This window comes from Melanostigma gelatinosum, assembly GCF_949748355.1.
Source record: "Melanostigma gelatinosum genome assembly, chromosome: 21".
NCBI lineage: Eukaryota > Metazoa > Chordata > Actinopteri > Perciformes > Zoarcidae > Melanostigma > Melanostigma gelatinosum.
In genome coordinates, this window is record NC_136654.1 from 8,006,857 (window position 1) to 8,030,098 (window position 23,242).

At 51.7% G+C, this 23,242-nt stretch overlaps 2 protein-coding genes across 2 annotated transcripts in view; both read left to right on the plus strand.

Annotated features, from left to right (window-relative positions):
- Positions 1 to 23,242, plus strand: part of LOC306795516 (alpha-tectorin-like) — a gene marked incomplete at its 5' end in the record, with an annotated part of 173,979 nt that overhangs the window by 2,234 nt on the left and 148,503 nt on the right. The window contains 4 exons of the mRNA XM_079294048.1: positions 2,683 to 2,798; positions 3,162 to 3,440; positions 3,538 to 3,633; positions 3,759 to 3,924. Coding sequence (XP_079150174.1) covers positions 2,683 to 2,798; positions 3,162 to 3,440; positions 3,538 to 3,633; positions 3,759 to 3,924 — 657 coding nt within the window. The remainder of the gene's footprint in view (positions 1 to 2,682; positions 2,799 to 3,161; positions 3,441 to 3,537; positions 3,634 to 3,758; positions 3,925 to 23,242) is intronic.
- The window catches only part of LOC306795370 (pancreatic secretory granule membrane major glycoprotein GP2-like), a gene marked incomplete at its 5' end in the record, with an annotated part of 56,150 nt that continues 38,503 nt past the window's right edge, over positions 5,596 to 23,242 (plus strand). The window contains one exon of the mRNA XM_079293869.1: positions 5,596 to 5,611. Coding sequence (XP_079149995.1) covers positions 5,596 to 5,611 — 16 coding nt within the window. The remainder of the gene's footprint in view (positions 5,612 to 23,242) is intronic.

Here is a 23,242-nt window from a genome sequence, read left to right on the forward strand (position 1 = left end):
AAATACATTTGGTCGGCAGGTTTATATTTGGGGCTTTGGAGAATGGCACATCTAATCATGTTGCCTGTGCTGCTTTTGGGATTGATAAGTAAGTATGAAATTCAGTCCGTTTCAATTAAATACATTTTTAGTTTTGTTGTATTTCAGTAAATTCACTAACAGACTTGATGTTAGCAGAGCAGACTGATTGTTATCCAATTATATCTATGTGTTTGTTTTCATAGGTACGGTGACTCCTCAGACAACAGGTGAATTGAAGATAATCTCTTAGTAATTTATTCATGTTATTAACACGTCAGTCATACAGTTGCTTTAGTTATCACTTCAAGATTATACACATTTCCCCTGGATTGCTGCTAATACTGCTGTTTGTAATTGTTATATGTATATATATATATATATATATATATATATTAGGGGTGTAACGGATCACAAACCTCACGTTTCTGTTCGGATCACGGTTCAGGAGTCACGGTTCGGATCATTTTTCGGATCAACAAAGAAAAGGGGAGGAGACAAATATAACTTTGCTTTCAATGTATTAATTGAAGACCTTCGGGCTATAGTCTTACATGAAAACAAAAATATTGAAGATGTCCAATTTGAAACAAAATGAAATAAATAAATAAAAATAATACATTCAAGAATTCTGTTACGTTTAAGTGCAACATGAGGTATGTTGATATCCTCGTCCTTTCATCAATGTTGAAAGAAAGAAACAGCCAGTGAGCTTCCACTGTTTACACTGAACTGAACTGCTCAGCAACAACTTGGGTCTGTGTTTACTTCCTGTCAGGTCATTCAAATACACAATAATGTTTACCATTACTGTGACATTATTTTCAAAAAGATGAGAATATCTCCATTGTCTGGGGAGAGGGTCGACCTTTCTGTGGAGACTGGAATATTATTGGGCCTCTCTAGCTTCACTCTGATACTTCTGTCAGCACCTGAACCAGGTGTGTGTCTGTGTGACTCTCACATAGGGGGCGTGTCTACAGAACCGGACTATGAATCACTCCGCCATGGTGAAAGCGGTCTCTAGTCTTTTCCTTCTCATAGAGGTCTGGAACAGCTTCACACTGAAGTGGGTGCGTGAGTGGATTTCGTAGCGTGGCTCAAGCATTTTAACCAGATTTAGAAATCCTTTGTTTTCTACACCGGAGTGTCCCCGTCGCTGACAGACGGGATGGTGTCTCTTCATATGTGTGGACATGCCGATGTTTTGCCGTTGTCGCGTGTCTTTCTCTTTAAATAACGCCGACATACCGTAACGCTTTGTCCACCACCCTCATCCGTCATTATACAGGGAGGACAAAATGTTCCCAAACTTACGACTTAAATGACGCCGCGGCTTCTGACGTTCCTCCGCTCGCCATGACGTCACCATTAAATGCTTCTAAGCTGCTCCGTTCACGTGAACACACTACTGCTTTATATCTGTTCACTGACACTCTGCATTGATATTCGGGGACTTGTTACTTGAAAAGGAACAGCAGCAGTATAACTTTATTACACACTATGATGATTACACTGTAAAAAAGAAAAGAATAAAAATACTCGATTGATCCGCGGTTCACGAGTGATCCGAACCGTGAGGGCTGATCCGAACGGATCACGGATCGATCAGTGATCCTTGACACCACTAATATATAGAGACATACATAGATACAAAATACACAATTTACATCCTCTGCCAGTGTGGAGTTTGCAGAGGTACCACACCCAAGGCATTGCTTTGCTTTGCTTTAACTTACAAGTTAACAAGTTACAAATACCAGGCTGATGTATCAATTAAATACAGTTTGATTTTTGTTGTATTTACGTAAATTCACTAAATTACTTTTGTTTTTGATGTTAGCAGAGCACACTGATATGTATCCAATTATATCCATGTGTTTGTTTTTATAGGTACGGTGAATTGGAGTTTAGATAATCTCTTAGTAATTTGTTCATGCTATTAACATGTCAGTCATACAGTTGCTCTCGTTATTACTTCAAGATTATACCCATTTCCCCTGGATTGCAGCTAATACTGCTGGTTATGATTGTTATATAGACATACTTACACAATTTACATCCTATGCCAGTGTGGAGGTTGCAGAGGTACCACACCCAAGGCATTGCTTTGCTTTGCTTAATTTACAAGTTAACAAGTTATGAATACAAGGTTGAAAGGTGGAGTTTCACCGCCACCCTCTGGTTGCACTTGGTATGTGGTACAAAGATCACTGTGCTGCACCTGCAACTATGCCCAACGGTGATTTCATAGTGTACAAAACAAGATCTTCAGGTGGTGTTACATTGCTTTTTAAATTAGAACTTTTTGACAGAAGTCATTTTGACTGTCCCAGAAAGCAAAGCCAGTGAGCCTTTGAGCGAATTCTGTCTTTTCTAATGTTTTCGGTGACATGTTTTTCTGTTTTTTGTGACATCTGTGCTGTTCCTGCTATAACATGCCATAATGGATGCTGGGAAAAAGGTTTATTTTGGTTGGTCAGAATATTTGATGAAGAGAGTCCACAAAAACACAAATAACACAAAAGCATATTTTGTATTTAGGATCAAACATTGGTATGATAGGTTAGGTGTGGTGATCTAGAAATGTCCAAAAAAACACTTTGCAATATTTGGCAATAACACCACGATGGATGGACATTCCATCCATTTTGTTCTTTCTAGGACCCCTCTACCCAATTACCGGAACAAGAAGCACTGCCGGAGATGATGGAAGTTCTCCTAACATTCCCCTGCAACGACGATTTCTGTATTTCGGACGGTCGCATAATCAGATTTATGTATGTAAATATAATATTAGCAAATACAAAATCCATATATTTTATGTTTTGTGGAGGAATCCACTTTTCATTCACTGGTTAGCAAATCACTTCCAACACTGAACTGTGTTGTAAATGTGCAACAAATAAATGAATGAAGTTAATTTATAAATTGGTGAAGTGAAAAAAAATGCACTATGTTATTAAACTAATGCAACTTTATATTTGACTTCAACTGAAACAGGTATTAAAGAAGTACTGCAGTTAGGTTGTTGTCAATATATTGTTATAATAAGGTTATGAAGTACGAGCAATACATATGTTGGTGGGTGGAGTAAATGTTACTAATTCTTCGTTAGTAAGAACTGGTTAACTTGTTTCCAGGTGAACCACAATGGACATCTGACCTTTAACTCACCTTGGGGAAGTTACACCCCTCAAAGGTTTCCACTGCATGGATCCAGGGACGTCATTGCTCCACTCTGGACAGATTTAGACAACAGAGCGAATGGTCAGGTCTACTACAACCAATACACCAGTGGCAGCATCCTCCACCAAGCTACGCAAGACATTAATCGCTACTTCCCAGGATTGAGTTTCAATGCCAACTGGGTCTTTGTTGCAACATGGTATGAGGTGGCCTACTATCCCGACACTGGAACAGTAAGTTATCTTGTTCTAAATGAGGAAACACATGACGTGTATTTGACATATTACAACATATATTTACTATAACAACCACAAGTCATTTTTTTTCCAGCAAACAACAGTTCAAGCAGTCTTGATCTCTGGTGGCCAGTACTCATTTGTGCTGATGAATTATGGGAAAATAGCGTCAACAAACCTAAATATACAGGTTAGAGGCATTCCAATGATATGTGACTTACAATGTAAAAGTGGCCATGACTTACTTAAACCTGAATGCAGATGTGCAAAAACAAAAAATAAAACTACTTGTATTGATGCGACATGTATTTCCAGGCTGGATATGACACAGTGAGCTCCACTCACCATTTCACCATCCCTGGATCATTCTCTAACAATGCATCAGGCAGTAACTCAAATTTCCGCCTGAGCAGCAATGTCAATGTGCCCGGTCGCTGGGCTTTCCGGACAGACCATGGATCAGAAGGCTGTACTTACAATGGTAAGATCAGAACCAGAGGGTGGTCACCATATAGTTCTTTACAGTAATGTGGATATGTGTTCACCACTCCACGGAGATATGTATTAAGTGTTTGTTGAACGAAATAAACAATGTATATTTTGCTGCAGACAGCTGAGTATAATGTACATACTGCTATTACATTACAATATGGTGACATATAATTGAATTGCAAGTTAAGTTTTTTCATTTCATGCCAAAGTAGTTCTCAAAAGGCAAGCGCTGACCACGACAATGTAATGTCTCAAGTTGAAGGCGGCTGGCGACTTTTCTTGCAAGGCATCCTCTTCTTTATCCCCTAATTTTTGTCACCGTTCTACTGTTTATTATGAAAACAAAGGCAACATTGTCCACAAAGAATTAAAGTCAAATGTCTGATAATGTAAAAGTAATAGTGTCGACTCGTTTCACTCTATTCCGTGAAGTGAACTTTTCCTTTCTTTCTTCTGAAGGTGAATCCGTGCAGCTTGGTGACACATTCTGGAGTGACAGTACCTGTGCACAGAAGTGCACCTGCACCTCAGCAGGCCTGCAGTGTCACAACCAACGCTGCTCCTTTTCCCAAATCTGCCAACCTACTGCCTTTCAGTTCAGCTGCCAGACGGTGCGGAGAGGCACCTGCACCATCAGTGGTGATCCACATTACTATACCTTCGATAACAAAGTGTTTCATTTCCAAGGCACCTGCACTTATGTTCTCTCTGAACAATGTGGTCGTGGGTTGCCCTACTATAGAGTAGAGGGCAAGAACGAGCATCTGGGCAACACTCGTGTTTCCTGGACACGACTGGTCAAAGTGTTTGTCTATAATGAAACCATTGAGCTTGTCAAGGGACGTCGTGGTGCAATTAAGGTTGGTATTAAGAAATAAGTCTCCACTTGCTGTGATATTTTAGTTTTGTTCATATTTTTACAACTATGTCTTTGCTTGTTGGTGTGTTTACAGGTTAATGGCATCTTCGCACACACTCCATGCTCTCTCAACAATGGCACGGTCCAGGTTTACGAGTCAGGTTTTTCTGTGATCGTCAGTACTGACTTTGGTTTGGAGGTGTCTTATGACACAAATCATTATGTTCGGATCAGGGTGCCCTACACTTACCAGAATGCAACATGTGGCCTGTGTGGAAACTTCAACAATGACCTCACGGATGACTTTCAAACCCGCCAAGGAAAAGTTGTCAGCTCTGATGTGGATTTTGCCAACAGCTGGAAAGCATTGGGAGACAATGAGCCTGGTTGTGATGCACAGTGTGGAGGTCTGAGCTGTGCTGCCTGTACGAAGGCTCAGGCAGCTTTATACAGCAATACTGCTCATTGTGGTATCCTCCAGAGCACTTCTGGACCTTTTGCCGCTTGTCATCAACAACTTCCCCCACAGACCTTTTTGCAAAGCTGTGTGTATGATATGTGTGTAGGAGAAGGAAATCAAACCATTCTGTGCCAAGCCCTATATGTGTATGCAAGTCAGTGTCAACAGAATGGTGTACAGCTGCCAAGCTGGAGGAGGCAAGGCTTCTGTGGTATGTCTGTCAGTCAAAAACATTATTTCATATAATCCTTGGGCTGTCATGATGTCAAGATACATCTTGTTTTCTTTTGTCTAGAAATCCAATGCCCAGCAAACAGCCACTTTGAGCAGCGAGGCACATCATGTCCAGCTACCTGTGTCAGCCCCAATTCTACCGTCGACTGCCCTCTTCCTGTCCAGGAGAGCTGCATCTGCAATTCAGGCTACATACTTAGTGGTGGGGTCTGCATCCCTCATGCTGAGTGTGGCTGCAGCTTTGAGGGTTGCTACTACCGCTCTGGAGAAACTGTAATACTAGACAACGACTGTGGGAGACGATGTAGCTGCAGTGATGGCTCCATGACTTGCCGTTCCCATGGTTGTGGTCCACTTGAATCATGCAGTGTGGAGGAGGGAGAAAGAGGATGCAGACCTAACAGCTATGGAACAACAATAGCTGCCCCAACAACAACTGCAGCCCCAACAACAACTACAGCCCCAACAACAACTGCAGCCCCAACAACAACAGCTGCCCCAACAACAACAGCTGCCCCAACAACAACAGCTGCCCCAACAACAACTGCAGCCCCAACAACAACTGCTGCCCCAACAACAACTGCTGCCCCAACAACAACTGCTGCCCCAACAACAACTGCTGCCCCAACAACAACTGCAGCCCCAACAACAACAGCTGCCCCAACAACAACTGCAGCCCCAACAACAACTGCTGCCCCAACAACCACTGTAGCCCCAACAACAACTGCTTCCCCAACAACAACTGCTGCCCCAACAACAACTGCTTCCCCAACAACAACTGCTGCCCCAACAACAACTGCTGCCCCAACAACAACTGCAGCCCCAACAACAACAGCTGCCCCAACAACAACAGCTGCCCCAACAACAACAGCTGCCCCAACAACAACTGCAGCCCCAACAACAACTGCTGCCCCAACAACAACTGCTTCCCCAACAACAACTGCTGCCCCAACAACAACTGCTGCCCCAACAACAACTGCAGCCCCAACAACAACAGTTGCCCCAACAACAACTGCAGCCCCAACAACAACAGCTGCCCCAACAACAACTGCAGCCCCAACAACAACTGCTGCCCCAACAACAACTGCAGCCCCAACAACAATAGCTGCCCCAACAACAACTGCAGCCCCAACAACAACTGCAGCCCCAACAACTGCTGCCCCAACAACAACTGCAGCCCCAACAACAACAGCTGCCCCAACAACTGCAGCCCCAACAACAACTGCTGCCCCAACAACAGCAGCTGCCCCAACAACAACAGCTGCCCCAACAACAACTGCAGCCCCAACAACAACTGCTGCCCCAACAACAGCAGCTGCCCCAACAACAACAGCTGCCCCAACAACAACTGCAGCGCCAACAACAACTGCAGCCCCAACAACAACTGCAGCCCCAACAACAACTGCAGCCCCAACAACAACAGTTGCCCCAACAACAACTGCAGCCCCAACAACAACAGCTGCCCCAACAACAACTGCAGCCCCAACAACAACTGCTGCCCCAACAACAACTGCAGCCCCAACAACAACAGCTGCCCCAACAACAACTGCAGCCCCAACAACAACTGCAGCCCCAACAACTGCTGCCCCAACAACAACTGCAGCCCCAACAACAACAGCTGCCCCAACAACAACTGCAGCCCCAACAACAACTGCTGCCCCAACAACAGCAGCTGCCCCAACAACAACAGCTGCCCCAACAACAACTGCAGCGCCAACAACAACTGCAGCCCCAACAACAACTGCTGCCCCAACAACAACTGCAGCCCCAACAACAACAGCTGCCCCAACAACAACTGCAGCCCCAACAACAACAGCTGCCCCAACAACAACTGCAGCCCCAACAACAACAGCTGCCCCAACAACAACTGCTGCCCCAACAACAACTGCAGCCCCAACAACAACAGCTGCCCCAACAACAACTGCTGCCCCAACAACAACTGCAGCCCCAACAACAACAGCTGCCCCAACAACAACTGCAGCCCCAACAACAACTACAGCCCCAACAACAACTGCTGCCCCAACAACAACTGCTGCCCCAACAACAACAGCTGCCCCAACAACAACTGCTGCCCCAACAACAACTGCAGCCCCAACAACAACTGCTTCCCCAACAACAACTGCTGCCCCAACAACAACTGCAGCCCCAACAACAACTGCTGCCCCAACAACAACTGTAGCCCCAACAACAACTGCTGCCCCAACAACAACTGCAGCCCCAACAACAACAGCTGCCCCAACAACAACTGCTGCCCCAACAACAACTGCAGCCCCAACAACAACTGCAGCCCCAACAACAACAGCTGCCCCAACAACAACTGCAGCCCCAACAACAACTGCTGCCCCAACAACAACTGCTGCCCCAACAACAACTGCTGCCCCAACAACAACTGCTGCCACAACAACAACTGCAGCCCCAACAACAACTGCAGCCCCAACAACAACTGCAGCCCCAACAACAACTGCTGCCCCAACAACAACTGCTGCCCCAACAACAACTGCAGCCCCAACAACAACAGCTGCCCCAACAACAACTGCAGCCCCAACAACAACTGCAGCCCCAACAACAACAGCTGCCCCAACAACAACTGCAGCCCCAACAACAACTGCAGCCCCAACAACAACTGCAGCCCCAACAACAACAGCTGCCCCAACAACAACTGCAGCCCCAACAACAACAGCTGCCCCAACAACAACTGCAGCCCCAACAACAACTGCAGCCCCAACAACAACTGCTGCCCCAACAACAACAGCTGCCCCAACAACAACTGCTGGCCCAACAACAACAGCTGCCCCAACAACAACTGCTGCCCCAACAACAACTGCTGCCCCAACAACAACTGCAGCCCCAACAACAACTGCAGCCCCAACAACAACAGCTGCCCCAACAACAACTGCTGCCCCAACAACAACTGCAGCCCCAACAACAACAGCTGCCCCAACAACAACTGCAGCCCCAACAACAACAGCTGCCCCAACAACAACTGCTGCCCCAACAACAACTGCTGCCCCAACAACAACTGTAGCCCCAACAACAACTGCAGCCCCAACAACAACTGCTGCCCCAACAACAACTGCAGCCCCAACAACAACTGCTGCCCCAACAACAACTGCAGCCCCAACAACAACAGCTGCCCCAACAACAACTGCTGCCCCAACAACAACTGCAGCCCCAACAACAACTGCTGCCCCAACAACAACTGCAGCCCCAACAACAGCTGCCCCAACAACAACTGCTGCCCCAACAACAACTGCAGCCCCAACAACAACTGCTTCCCCAACAACAACAGCTGCCCCAACAACAACTGCTGCCCCAACAACAGCTGCCCCAACAACAACTGCTGCCCCAACAACAACTGCAGCCCCAACAACAACTGCTTCCCCAACAACAACAGCTGCCCCAACAACAACTGCTGCCCCAACAACAACTGCAGCCCCAACAACAACTGCTGCCCCAACAACAACTGCAGCCCCAACAACAACTGCTGCCCCAACAACAACAGCTGCCCCAACAACAACTGCTGCCCCAACAACAACTGCAGCCCCAACAACAACTGCTGCCCCAACAACAACAGCTGCCCCAACAACGACTGCTGCTCCAACAACAACTGCAGCCCCAACAACAACAACTGATGCCCCAACAACAACAGCTGCCCCAACAACAACTACTGCCCCAACAACAACTGCTGCCCCAACAACAACAGCTGCCCCAACAACAACTGCTGCCCCAACAACAACTGCTGCCCCAACAACAACTGCAGCCCCAACAACAACTGCAGCCCCAACAACAACAGCTGCCCCAACAACAACTGCAGCCCCAACAACAACAGCTGCCCCAACAACAACTGCTGCCCCAACAACAACTGCTGCCCCAACAACAACTGTAGCCCCAACAACAACTGCAGCCCCAACAACAACTGCTGCCCCAACAACAACTGCAGCCCCAACAACAACTGCAGCCCCAACAACAACTGCAGCCCCAACAACAACAGCTGCCCCAACAACAACTGCAGCCCCAACAACAACTGCAGCCCCAACAACAACAGCTGCCCCAACAACAACTGCAGCCCCAACAACAACAGCTGCCCCAACAACAACTGCAGCCCCAACAACAACTGCAGCCCCAACAACAACAGCTGCCCCAACAACAACTGCAGCCCCAACAACAACTGCAGCCCCAACAACAACTGCAGCCCCAACAACAACAGCTGCCCCAACAACAACTGCAGCCCCAAGAACAACAGCTGCCCCAACAACAACTGCAGCCCCAACAACAACTGCAGCCCCAACAACAACTGCTGCCCCAACAACAACAGCTGCCCCAACAACAACTGCTGCCCCAACAACAACAGCTGCCCCAACAACAACTGCTGCCCCAACAACAACTGCTGCCCCAACAACAACTGCAGCCCCAACAACAACTGCAGCCCCAACAACAACAGCTGCCCCAACAACAACTGCTGCCCCAACAACAACTGCAGCCCCAACAACAACAGCTGCCCCAACAACAACTGCAGCCCCAACAACAACAGCTGCCCCAACAACAACTGCTGCCCCAACAACAACTGCTGCCCCAACAACAACTGTAGCCCCAACAACAACTGCAGCCCCAACAACAACTGCTGCCCCAACAACAACTGCAGCCCCAACAACAACTGCAGCCCCAACAACAACTGCAGCCCCAACAACAACAGCTGCCCCAACAACAACTGCAGCCCCAACAACAACTGCAGCCCCAACAACAACAGCTGCCCCAACAACAACTGCAGCCCCAACAACAACAGCTGCCCCAACAACAACTGCAGCCCCAACAACAACTGCAGCCCCAACAACAACAGCTGCCCCAACAACAACTGCAGCCCCAACAACAACTGCAGCCCCAACAACAACTGCAGCCCCAACAACAACAGCTGCCCCAACAACAACTGCAGCCCCAACAACAACAGCTGCCCCAACAACAACTGCAGCCCCAACAACAACTGCAGCCCCAACAACAACTGCTGCCCCAACAACAACAGCTGCCCCAACAACAACTGCTGCCCCAACAACAACAGCTGCCCCAACAACAACTGCTGCCCCAACAACAACTGCTGCCCCAACAACAACTGCAGCCCCAACAACAACTGCAGCCCCAACAACAACAGCTGCCCCAACAACAACTGCTGCCCCAACAACAACTGCTGCCCCAACAACAACAGCTGCCCCAACAACAACTGCAGCCCCAACAACAACTGCTGCCCCAACAACAACTGCAGCCCCAACAACAACAGCTGCCCCAACAACAACTGCAGCCCCAACAACAACAGCTGCCCCAACAACAACTGCTGCCCCAACAACAACTGCTGCCCCAACAACAACTGCAGCCCCAACAACAAATGCTGCCCCAACAACAACAGCTGCCCCAACAACAACTGCTGCCCCAACAACAACTGCTGCCCCAACAACAACTGCTGCCCCAACAACAACTGCTGCCCCAACAACAACTGCAGCCCCAACAACAACTGCTGCCCCAACAACAACTGCTGCCCCAACAACGACAGCTGCCCCAACAACGACTGCAGCCCCAACAACAACTGCTGCCCCAACAACAACTGCTGCCCCAACAACAACTGTTGCCCCAACAACAACTGCTGCCCCAACAACAACTGCAGCCCCAACAACAACTGCTGCCCCAACAACAACTGCTGCCCCAACAACAACTGCTGCCCCAACAACAACTGCTGCCCCAACAACAACTGCTGCCCCAACAACAACAGCTGCCCCAACAACAACTGCTGCCCCAACAACGACTGCAGCCCCAACAACAACTGCTGCCCCAACAACAACTGCTGCCCCAACAACAACTGCTGCCCCAACAACAACTGCAGCCCCAACAACAACTGCAGCCCCAACAACAACTGCTGACCCAACAACAACTGCTGCCCCAACAACAACTGCTGCCCCAACAACAACAGCTGCCCCAACAACGACTGCAGCCCCAACAACGACTGCAGCCCCAACAACAACTGCTGCCCCAACAACAACTGCAGCCCCAACAACAACTGCTGCCCCAACAACAACAGCTGCCCCAACAACAACTGCTGCCCCAACAACAACTGCTGCCCCAACAACAACTGTAGCCCCAACAACAACAGCTGCCCCAACAACAACTGCTGCCCCAACAACAACTGCTGCCCCAACAACAACTGTAGCCCCAACAACAACAGCTGCCCCAACAACAACTGCAGCCCCAACAACAACTGCTGCCCCAACAACAACTGCTGCCCCAACAACAACTGCTGCCCCAACAACAACTGCTGCCCCAACAACAACTGCTGCCCCAACAACAACTGCTGCCCCAACAACAACTGCAGCCCCAACAACAACTGCTGCCCCAACAACAACAGCTGCCCCAACAACAACTGCTGCCCCAACAACGACTGCAGCCCCAACAACAACTGCTGCCCCAACAACAACTGCTGCCCCAACAACAACTGCTGCCCCAACAACAACTGCAGCCCCAACAACAACTGCAGCCCCAACAACAACTGCTGACCCAACAACAACTGCTGCCCCAACAACAACTGCTGCCCCAACAACAACAGCTGCCCCAACAACAACTGCAGCCCCAACAACGACTGCAGCCCCAACAACAACTGCTGCCCCAACAACAACTGCAGCCCCAACAACAACTGCTGCCCCAACAACAACAGCTGCCCCAACAACAACTGCTGCCCCAACAACAACTGCTGCCCCAACAACAACTGTAGCCCCAACAACAACAGCTGCCCCAACAACAACTGCTGCCCCAACAACAACTGCTGCCCCAACAACAACTGCTGCCCCAACAACAACAGCTGCCCCAACAACAACTGCAGCCCCAACAACAACTACAGCCCCAACAACAACTGCTGCCCCAACAACAACTGCTGCCCCAACAACACCAGCTGTCCCAACAACAACTGCTGCCCCAACAACAACAGCTGCCCCAACAACAACAGCTGCCCCAACAACAACTGCAGCCCCAACAACAACAACAGCTGCCCCAACAACAACTGCAGCCCCAACAACAACAGCTGCCCCAACAACAACTGCTGCCCCAACAACAACTGCAGCCCCAACAACAACATCTGCCCCAACAACAACTGCAGCCCCAACAACAACAGCTGCCCCAACAACAACTGCAGCCCCAACAACAACAGCTGCCCCAACAACAACTGCAGCCCCAACAACAACAGCTGCCCCAACAACAACTGCTGCCCCAACAACAACTGCAGCCCCAACAACAACAGCTGCCCCAACAACAACTGCTGCCCCAACAACAACTGCAGCCCCAACAACAACAGCTGCCCCAACAACAACTGCAGCCCCAACAACAACTACAGCCCCAACAACAACTGCTGCCCCAACAACAACTGCTGCCCCAACAACAACAGCTGCCCCAACAACAAATGCTGCCCCAACAACAACTGCAGCCCCAACAACAACTGCTGCCCCAACAACAACTGCTGCCCCAACAACAACTGCTGCCCCAACAACAACTGCTGCCCCAACAACAACTGCTGCCCCAACATCGACTGCAGCCCCAACAACAACTGCTGCCCCAACAACAACTGCTGCCCCAACAACAACTGCTGCCCCAACAACAACTGCTGCCCCAACAACAACTGCAGCCCCAACAACAACTGCTGCCCCAACAACAACTGCAGCCCCAACAACAACTGCTGCCCCAACAACAACTGCTGCCCCAACAACAACAGCTGCCCCAACAACAACTGCTGCCCCAACAACAACAGCTGCCCCAACAACAACTGCTGCCCCAACAACAACTGCTGCCCCAACAACAACTGCAGCCCCAACAACAACTGCTGCCCCAACAACAACTGCAGCCCCAACAACAACTGCTGCCCCAACAACAACAACAGCTGCCCCAACAACAACTGCTGCCCCAACAACAACTGCAGCCCCAACAACAACTGCAGCCCCAACAACAACTGCTGCCCCAACAACAACAACAGCTGCCCCAACAACAACTGCTGCCCCAACAACAACTGCAGCCCCAACAACAACTGCAGCCCCAACAACAACAGCTGCCCCAACAACAACTGCAGCCCCAACAACAACAGCTGCCCCAACAACAACTGCTGCCCCAACAACAACTGCTGCCCCAACAACAACTGTAGCCCCAACAACAACTGCAGCCCCAACAACAACTGCTGCCCCAACAACAACTGCTGCCCCAACAACAACTGCAGCCCCAACAACAACAGCTGCCCCAACAACAACTGCTGCCCCAACAACAACTGCAGCCCCAACAACAACTGCTGCCCCAACAACAACTGCAGCCCCAACAACAGCTGCCCCAACAACAACTGCTGCCCCAACAACAACTGCAGCCCCAACAACAACTGCTTCCCCAACAACAACAGCTGCCCCAACAACAACTGCTGCCCCAACAACAGCTGCCCCAACAACAACTGCTGCCCCAACAACAACTGCAGCCCCAACAACAACTGCTTCCCCAACAACAACAGCTGCCCCAACAACAACTGCTGCCCCAACAACAACTGCAGCCCCAACAACAACTGCTGCCCCAACAACAACTGCAGCCCCAACAACAACTGCTGCCCCAACAACAACAGCTGCCCCAACAACAACTGCTGCCCCAACAACAACTGCAGCCCCAACAACAACTGCTGCCCCAACAACAACAGCTGCCCCAACAACGACTGCTGCTCCAACAACAACTGCAGCCCCAACAACAACAACTGATGCCCCAACAACAACAGCTGCCCCAACAACAACTACTGCCCCAACAACAACTGCTGCCCCAACAACAACAGCTGCCCCAACAACAACTGCTGCCCCAACAACAACTGCTGCCCCAACAACAACTGCAGCCCCAACAACAACTGCAGCCCCAACAACAACAGCTGCCCCAACAACAACTGCAGCCCCAACAACAACAGCTGCCCCAACAACAACTGCTGCCCCAACAACAACTGCTGCCCCAACAACAACTGTAGCCCCAACAACAACTGCAGCCCCAACAACAACTGCTGCCCCAACAACAACTGCAGCCCCAACAACAACTGCAGCCCCAACAACAACTGCAGCCCCAACAACAACAGCTGCCCCAACAACAACTGCAGCCCCAACAACAACTGCAGCCCCAACAACAACAGCTGCCCCAACAACAACTGCAGCCCCAACAACAACAGCTGCCCCAACAACAACTGCAGCCCCAACAACAACTGCAGCCCCAACAACAACAGCTGCCCCAACAACAACTGCAGCCCCAACAACAACTGCAGCCCCAACAACAACTGCAGCCCCAACAACAACAGCTGCCCCAACAACAACTGCAGCCCCAAGAACAACAGCTGCCCCAACAACAACTGCAGCCCCAACAACAACTGCAGCCCCAACAACAACTGCTGCCCCAACAACAACAGCTGCCCCAACAACAACTGCTGCCCCAACAACAACAGCTGCCCCAACAACAACTGCTGCCCCAACAACAACTGCTGCCCCAACAACAACTGCAGCCCCAACAACAACTGCAGCCCCAACAACAACAGCTGCCCCAACAACAACTGCTGCCCCAACAACAACTGCAGCCCCAACAACAACAGCTGCCCCAACAACAACTGCAGCCCCAACAACAACAGCTGCCCCAACAACAACTGCTGCCCCAACAACAACTGCTGCCCCAACAACAACTGTAGCCCCAACAACAACTGCAGCCCCAACAACAACTGCTGCCCCAACAACAACTGCAGCCCCAACAACAACTGCAGCCCCAACAACAACTGCAGCCCCAACAACAACAGCTGCCCCAACAACAACTGCAGCCCCAACAACAACTGCAGCCCCAACAACAACAGCTGCCCCAACAACAACTGCAGCCCCAACAACAACAGCTGCCCCAACAACAACTGCAGCCCCAACAACAACTGCAGCCCCAACAACAACAGCTGCCCCAACAACAACTGCAGCCCCAACAACAACTGCAGCCCCAACAACAACTGCAGCCCCAACAACAACAGCTGCCCCAACAACAACTGCAGCCCCAACAACAACAGCTGCCCCAACAACAACTGCAGCCCCAACAACAACTGCAGCCCCAACAACAACTGCTGCCCCAACAACAACAGCTGCCCCAACAACAACTGCTGCCCCAACAACAACAGCTGCCCCAACAACAACTGCTGCCCCAACAACAACTGCTGCCCCAACAACAACTGCAGCCCCAACAACAACTGCTGCCCCAACAACAACAGCTGCCCCAACAACAACTGCTGCCCCAACAACAACTGCTGCCCCAACAACAACTGCAGCCCCAACAACAACTGCAGCCCCAACAACAACAGCTGCCCCAACAACAACTGCTGCCCCAACAACAACTGCTGCCCCAACAACAACAGCTGCCCCAACAACAACAACAGCTGCCCCAACAACAACTGCAGCCCCAACAACAACAGCTGCCCCAACAACAACTGCAGCCCCAACAACAACAGCTGCCCCAACAACAACTGCTGCCCCAACAACAACTGCAGCCCCAACAACAGCTGCCCCAACAACAACTGCTGCCCCAACAACAACTGCTGCCCCAACAACAACTGCTGCCCCAACAACAACTGCTGCCCCAACAACAACTGCAGCCCCAACAACAACTGCTGCCACAACAACAACTGCAGCCCCAACAACAACTGCTGCCCCAACAACAACTGCTGCCCCAACAACAACAGCTGCCCCAACAACAACTGCTGCCCCAACAACAACAGCTGCCCCAACAACAACTGCTGCCCCAACAACAACTGCTGCCCCAACAACAACTGCAGCCCCAACAACAACTGCAGCCCCAACAACAACTGCAGCCCCAACAACAACTGCTGCCCCAACAACAACTGCTGCCCCAACAACAACTGCTGCCCCAACAACAACTGCAGCCCCAACAACAACTGCAGCCCCAACAACAACAGCTGCCCCAACAACAACTGCAGCCCCAACAACAACAGCTGCCCCAACAACAACTGCTGCCCCAACAACAACTGCTGCCCCAACAACAACTGTAGCCCCAACAACAACTGCAGCCCCAACAACAACTGCTGCCCCAACAACAACTGCAGCCCCAACAACAACTGCAGCCCCAACAACAACTGCAGCCCCAACAACAACAGCTGCCCCAACAACAACTGCTGCCCCAACAACAACTGCAGCCCCAACAACAACTGCTTCCCCAACAACAACTGCTGCCCCAACAACAACTGCAGCCCCAACAACAACTGCTGCCCCAACAACAACTGTAGCCCCAACAACAACTGCTGCCCCAACAACAACTGCAGCCCCAACAACAACTGCTGCCCCAACAACAACTGCAGCCCCAACAACAGCTGCCCCAACAACACCTGCTGCCCCAACAACAACTGCAGCCCCAACAACAACTGCTTCCCCAACAACAACAGCTGCCCCAACAACAACTGCAGCCCCAACAACAACAGCTGCCCCAACAACAACTGCAGCCCCAACAACAACTGCAGCCCCAACAACAACTGCTGCCCCAACAACAACTACAGCCCCAACAACAACTGCTGCCCCAACAACAACAGCTGCCCCAACAACAACTGCTGCCCCAACAACAACAGCTGCCCCAACAACAACTGCAGCCCCAACAACAACTGCAGCCCCAACAACAACTGATGCCCCAACAACAACAGCTGCCCCAACAACAACTGCTGCCCCAACAACAACTGTAGCCCCAACAACAACAGCTGCCCCAACAACAACTGATGCCCCAACAACAACTGCAGCCCCAACAACTGCAGCCCCAACAACAACAGCTGCCCGAACAACAACTGCAGCCCCAACAACAACAGCTGCCCCAACAACAACTGCAGCCCCAACAACAACAGCTGCCCCAACAACAACTGCTGCCCCAACAACAACTGCAGCCCAAACAACAACTACAGCCCCAACAACAACTGCTGCCCCAACAACAACAGCTGCCCCAACAACGACAGCTGCCCCAACAACGACTGCTGCCCCAACAACGACTGCTGCCCCAACAACGACAGCTGCCCCAACAACAACTGCTGCCCCAACAACGACTGCAGCCCCAACAACAACTGCTGCCCCAACAACAACTGCAGCCCCAACAACAACTGCAGCCCCAACAACAACAGCTGCCCCAACAACAACTGCAGCCCCAACAACAACTGCAGCCCCAACAACAACTGCTGCCCCAACAACAACAGCTGCCCCAACAACAACTGCAGCCCCAACAACAACAGCTGCCCCAACAACAACTGCTGCCCCAACAACAACTGCAGCCCCAACAACAACAGCTGCCCCAACAACAACTGCAGCCCAAACAACAACTGCTGCCCCAACAACAACAGCTGCCCCAACAACAACTGCAGCCCCAACAACAACAGCTGCCCCAACAACAACTGCTGCCCCAACAACAACTGCTGCCCCAACAACAACTGCAGCCCCAACAACAACTGCTGCCCCAACAACAACTGCAGCCCCAACAACAACAGCTGCCCCAACAACAACTACTGCCCCAACAACAACAGCTGCCCCAACAACAACTGCTGCCCCAACAACAACAGCTGCCCCAACAACAACAGCTGCCCCAACAACAACAGCTGCCCCAACAACAACTGCAGCCCCAACAACAACTGCTGCCCCAACAACAACTGCTGCCCCAACAACAACAGCTGCCCCAACAACAACTGCAGCCCCAACAACAACTGCTGCCCCAACAACAACTGCTGCCCCAACAACAACAGCTGCCCCAACAACAACTGCTGCCCCAACAACAACTGCAGCCCCAACAACAACAGCTGCCCCAACAACAACTGCAGCCCCAACAACTGCAGCCCCAACAACAACAGCTGCCCCAACAACAACTGCAGCCCCAACAACAACAGCTGCCCCAACAACAACTGCAGCCCCAACAACAACAGCTGCCCCAACAACAACTGCTGCCCCAACAACAACTGCAGCCCAAACAACAACTACAGCCCCAACAACAACTGCTGCCCCAACAACAACTGCTGCCCCAACAACAACTGCAGCCCCAACAACAACTGCTGCCCCAACAACAACTGCAGCCCCAACAACAACTGATGCCCCAACAACAACAGCTGCCCCAACAACGACTGCTGCCCCAACAACAACTGCTGCCCCAACAACAACTGCTGCCCCAACAACAACTGCAGCCCCAACAACAACTGCTGCCCCAACAACAACTGCAGCCCCAACAACAACAGCTGCCCCAACAACAACTGCTGCCCCAACAACAACTGCTGCCCCAACAACAACAGCTGCCCCAACAACAACTGCTGCCCCAACAACAACAGCTGCCCCAACAACAACTGCTGCCCCAACAACAACTGCAGCCCCAACAACAACAGCTGCCCCAACAACAACTGCAGCCCCAACAACAACAGCTGCCCCAACAACAACTGCTGCCCCAACAACAACTGCTGCCCCAACAACAACAGCTGCCCCAACAACAACTGCAGCCCCAACAACAACTGCTGCCCCAACAACAACTGCTGCCCCAACAACAACTGCAGCCCCAACAACAACTGATGCCCCAACAACAACAGCTGCCCCAACAACGACTGCTGCCCCAACAACAACTGCTGCCCCAACAACAACTGCTGCCCCAACAACAACTGCAGCCCCAACAACAACTGCTGCCCCAACAACAACTGCAGCCCCAACAACAACAGCTGCCCCAACAACAACTGCTGCCCCAACAACAACTGCTGCCCCAACAACAACAGCTGCCCCAACAACAACTGCTGCCCCAACAACAACAGCTGCCCCAACAACAACTGCTGCCCCAACAACAACTGCAGCCCCAACAACAACAGCTGCCCCAACAACAACTGCAGCCCCAACAACAACAGCTGCCCCAACAACAACTGCTGCCCCAACAACAACTGCAGCCCCAACAACAACAGCTGCCCCAACAACAACTGCAGCCCCAACAACAACTGCTGCCCCAACAACAACTGCAGCCCCAACAACAACTGCTGCCCCAACAACAACTGCAGCCCCAACAACAACAGCTGCCCCAACAACAACTGCAGCCCCAACAACAACTGCTGCCCCAACAACAACAGCTGCCCCAACAACAACTGCTGCCCCAACAACAACTGCAGCCCCAACAACAACTGCTGCCCCAACAACAACAGCTGCCCCAACAACGACTGCTGCTCCAACAACAACTGCAGCCCCAACAACAACTGCAGCCCCAACAACAACTGCTGCCCCAACAACAACTGCTGCCCCAACAACAACAGCTGCCCCAACAACAACTGCTGCCCCAACAACAACAGCTGCCCCAACAACAACTGCAGCCCCAACAACAACTGCAGCCCCAACAACAACTGATGCCCCAACAACAACAGCTGCCCCAACAACAACTGCTGCCCCAACAACAACTGTAGCCCCAACAACAACAGCTGCCCCAACAACAACTGATGCCCCAACAACAACTGCAGCCCCAACAACTGCAGCCCCAACAACAACAGCTGCCCGAACAACAACTGCAGCCCCAACAACAACAGCTGCCCCAACAACAACTGCATCCCCAACAACAACAGCTGCCCCAACAACAACTGCTGCCCCAACAACAACTGCAGCCCAAACAACAACTACAGCCCCAACAACAACTGCTGCCCCAACAACAACAGCTGCCCCAACAACAACAGCTGCCCCAACAACAACTGCTGCCCCAACAACAACAGCTGCCCCAACAACAACTGCTGCCCCAACAACAACTGCAGCCCCAACAACTGCAGCCCCAACAACAACAGCTGCCCCAACAACAACTGCAGCCCCAACAACAACAGCTGCCCCAACAACAACTGCAGCCCCAACAACAACAGCTGCCCCAACAACAACTGCTGCCCCAACAACAACTGCAGCCCCAACAACAACTGCTGCCCCAACAACAACTGCAGCCCCAACAACAACTGCTGCCCCAACAACAACTGCAGCCCCAACAACAGCTGCCCCAACAACAACTGCTGCCCCAACAACAACTGCAGCCCCAACAACAACTGCTTCCCCAACAACAACAGCTGCCCCAACAACAACTGCTGCCCCAACAACAACTGCAGCCCCAACAACAACAGCTGCCCCAACAACAACTGCAGCCCCAACAACAACTGCAGCCCCAACAACAACTGCTGCCCCAACAACAACTGCTGCCCCAACAACAACAGCTGCCCCAACAACAACTGCTGCCCCAACAACAACAGCTGCCCCAACAACAACTGCAGCCCCAACAACAACTGCAGCCCCAACAACAACTGATGCCCCAACAACAACAGCTGCCCCAACAACAACTGCAGCCCCAACAACAACTGCTGCCCCAACAACAACTGCAGCCCCAACAACAACAGCTGCCCCAACAACAACTGCAGCCCCAACAACAACTGCTGCCCCAACAACAACAGCTGCCCCAACAACAACTGCTGCCCCAACAACAACTGCAGCCCCAACAACAACTGCTGCCCCAACAACAACAGCTGCCCCAACAACGACTGCTGCTCCAACAACAACTGCAGCCCCAACAACAACTGCTGCCCCAACAACAACTGCAGCCCCAACAACAACAGCTGCCCCAACAACAACTGCAGCCCCAACAACAACTGCTGCCCCAACAACAACTGCAGCCCCAACAACAACTGCTGCCCCAACAACAACTGCAGCCCCAACAACAACTGCTGCCCCAACAACAACTGCAGCCCCAACAACAACAGCTGCCCCAACAACAACTGCAGCCCCAACAACAACTGCTGCCCCAACAACAACAGCTGCCCCAACAACAACTGCTGCCCCAACAACAACTGCAGCCCCAACAACAACTGCTGCCCCAACAACAACAGCTGCCCCAACAACGACTGCTGCCCCAACAACAACTGCTGCCCCAACAACAACTGCTGCCCCAACAACAACTGCAGCCCCAACAACAACTGCTGCCCCAACAACAACTGCAGCCCCAACAACAACTGCTGCCCCAACAACAACTGCAGCCCCAACAACAACAGCTGCCCCAACAACAACTGCAGCCCCAACAACAACTGCTGCCCCAACAACAACAGCTGCCCCAACAACAACTGCTGCCCCAACAACAACTGCAGCCCCAACAACAACTGCTGCCCCAACAACAACAGCTGCCCCAACAACGACTGCTGCCCCAACAACAACTGCTGCCCCAACAACAACTGCTGCCCCAACAACAACTGCAGCCCCAACAACAACTGCTGCCCCAACAACAACTGCAGCCCCAACAACAACAACAGCTGCCCCAACAACAACTGCTGCCCCAACAACAACTGCTGCCCCAACAACAACAGCTGCCCCAACAACAACTACTGCCCCAACAACAACAGCTGCCCCAACAACAACTGCTGCCCCAACAACAACAGCTGCCCCAACAACAACAGCTGCCCCAACAACAACTGCAGCCCCAACAACAAATGCTGCCCCAACAACAACTGCTGCCCCAACAACAACTGCAGCCCCAACAACAACAGCTGCCCCAACAACAACTGCAGCCCCAACAACAACTGCTGCCCCAACAACAACAGCTGCCCCAACAACAACAGCTGCCCCAACAACGACTGCTGCCCCAACAACGACTGCTGCCCCAACAACGACAGCTGCCCCAACAACAACTGCTGCCCCAACAACAACTGCAGCCCCAACAACAACAGCTGCCCCAACAACAACTGCAGCCCCAACAACAACTGCTGCCCCAACAACAACAGCTGCCCCAACAACAACTGCTGCCCCAACAACAACTGCAGCCCCAACAACAACTGCTGCCCCAACAACAACAGCTGCCCCAACAACGACTGCTGCTCCAACAACAACTGCAGCCCCAACAACAACTGCTGCCCCAACAACAACTGCAGCCCCAACAACAACAGCTGCCCCAACAACAACTGCAGCCCCAACAACAACTGCTGCCCCAACAACAACTGCAGCCCCAACAACAACTGCTGCCCCAACAACAACTGCAGCCCCAACAACAACTGCTGCCCCAACAACAACTGCAGCCCCAACAACAACAGCTGCCCCAACAACAACTGCAGCCCCAACAACAACTGCTGCCCCAACAACAACTGCAGCCCCAACAACAACTGCTGCCCCAACAACAACTGCAGCCCCAACAACAACAGCTGCCCCAACAACAACTGCAGCCCCAACAACAACTGCTGCCCCAACAACAACAGCTGCCCCAACAACAACTGCTGCCCCAACAACAACTGCAGCCCCAACAACAACTGCTGCCCCAACAACAACAGCTGCCCCAACAACGACTGCTGCCCCAACAACAACTGCTGCCCCAACAACAACTGCTGCCCCAACAACAACTGCAGCCCCAACAACAACTGCTGCCCCAACAACAACTGCAGCCCCAACAACAACAACAGCTGCCCCAACAACAACTGCTGCCCCAACAACAACTGCTGCCCCAACAACAACAGCTGCCCCAACAACAACTGCTGCCCCAACAACAACAGCTGCCCCAACAACAACTGCTGCCCCAACAACAACTGCAGCCCCAACAACAACAGCTGCCCCAACAACAACTGCATCCCCAACAACAACAGCTGCCCCAACAACAACTGCTGCCCCAACAACAACTGCAGCCCCAACAACAACAGCTGCCCCAACAACAACTGCAGCCCCAACAACAACTGCTGCCCCAACAACAACTGCAGCCCCAACAACAGCT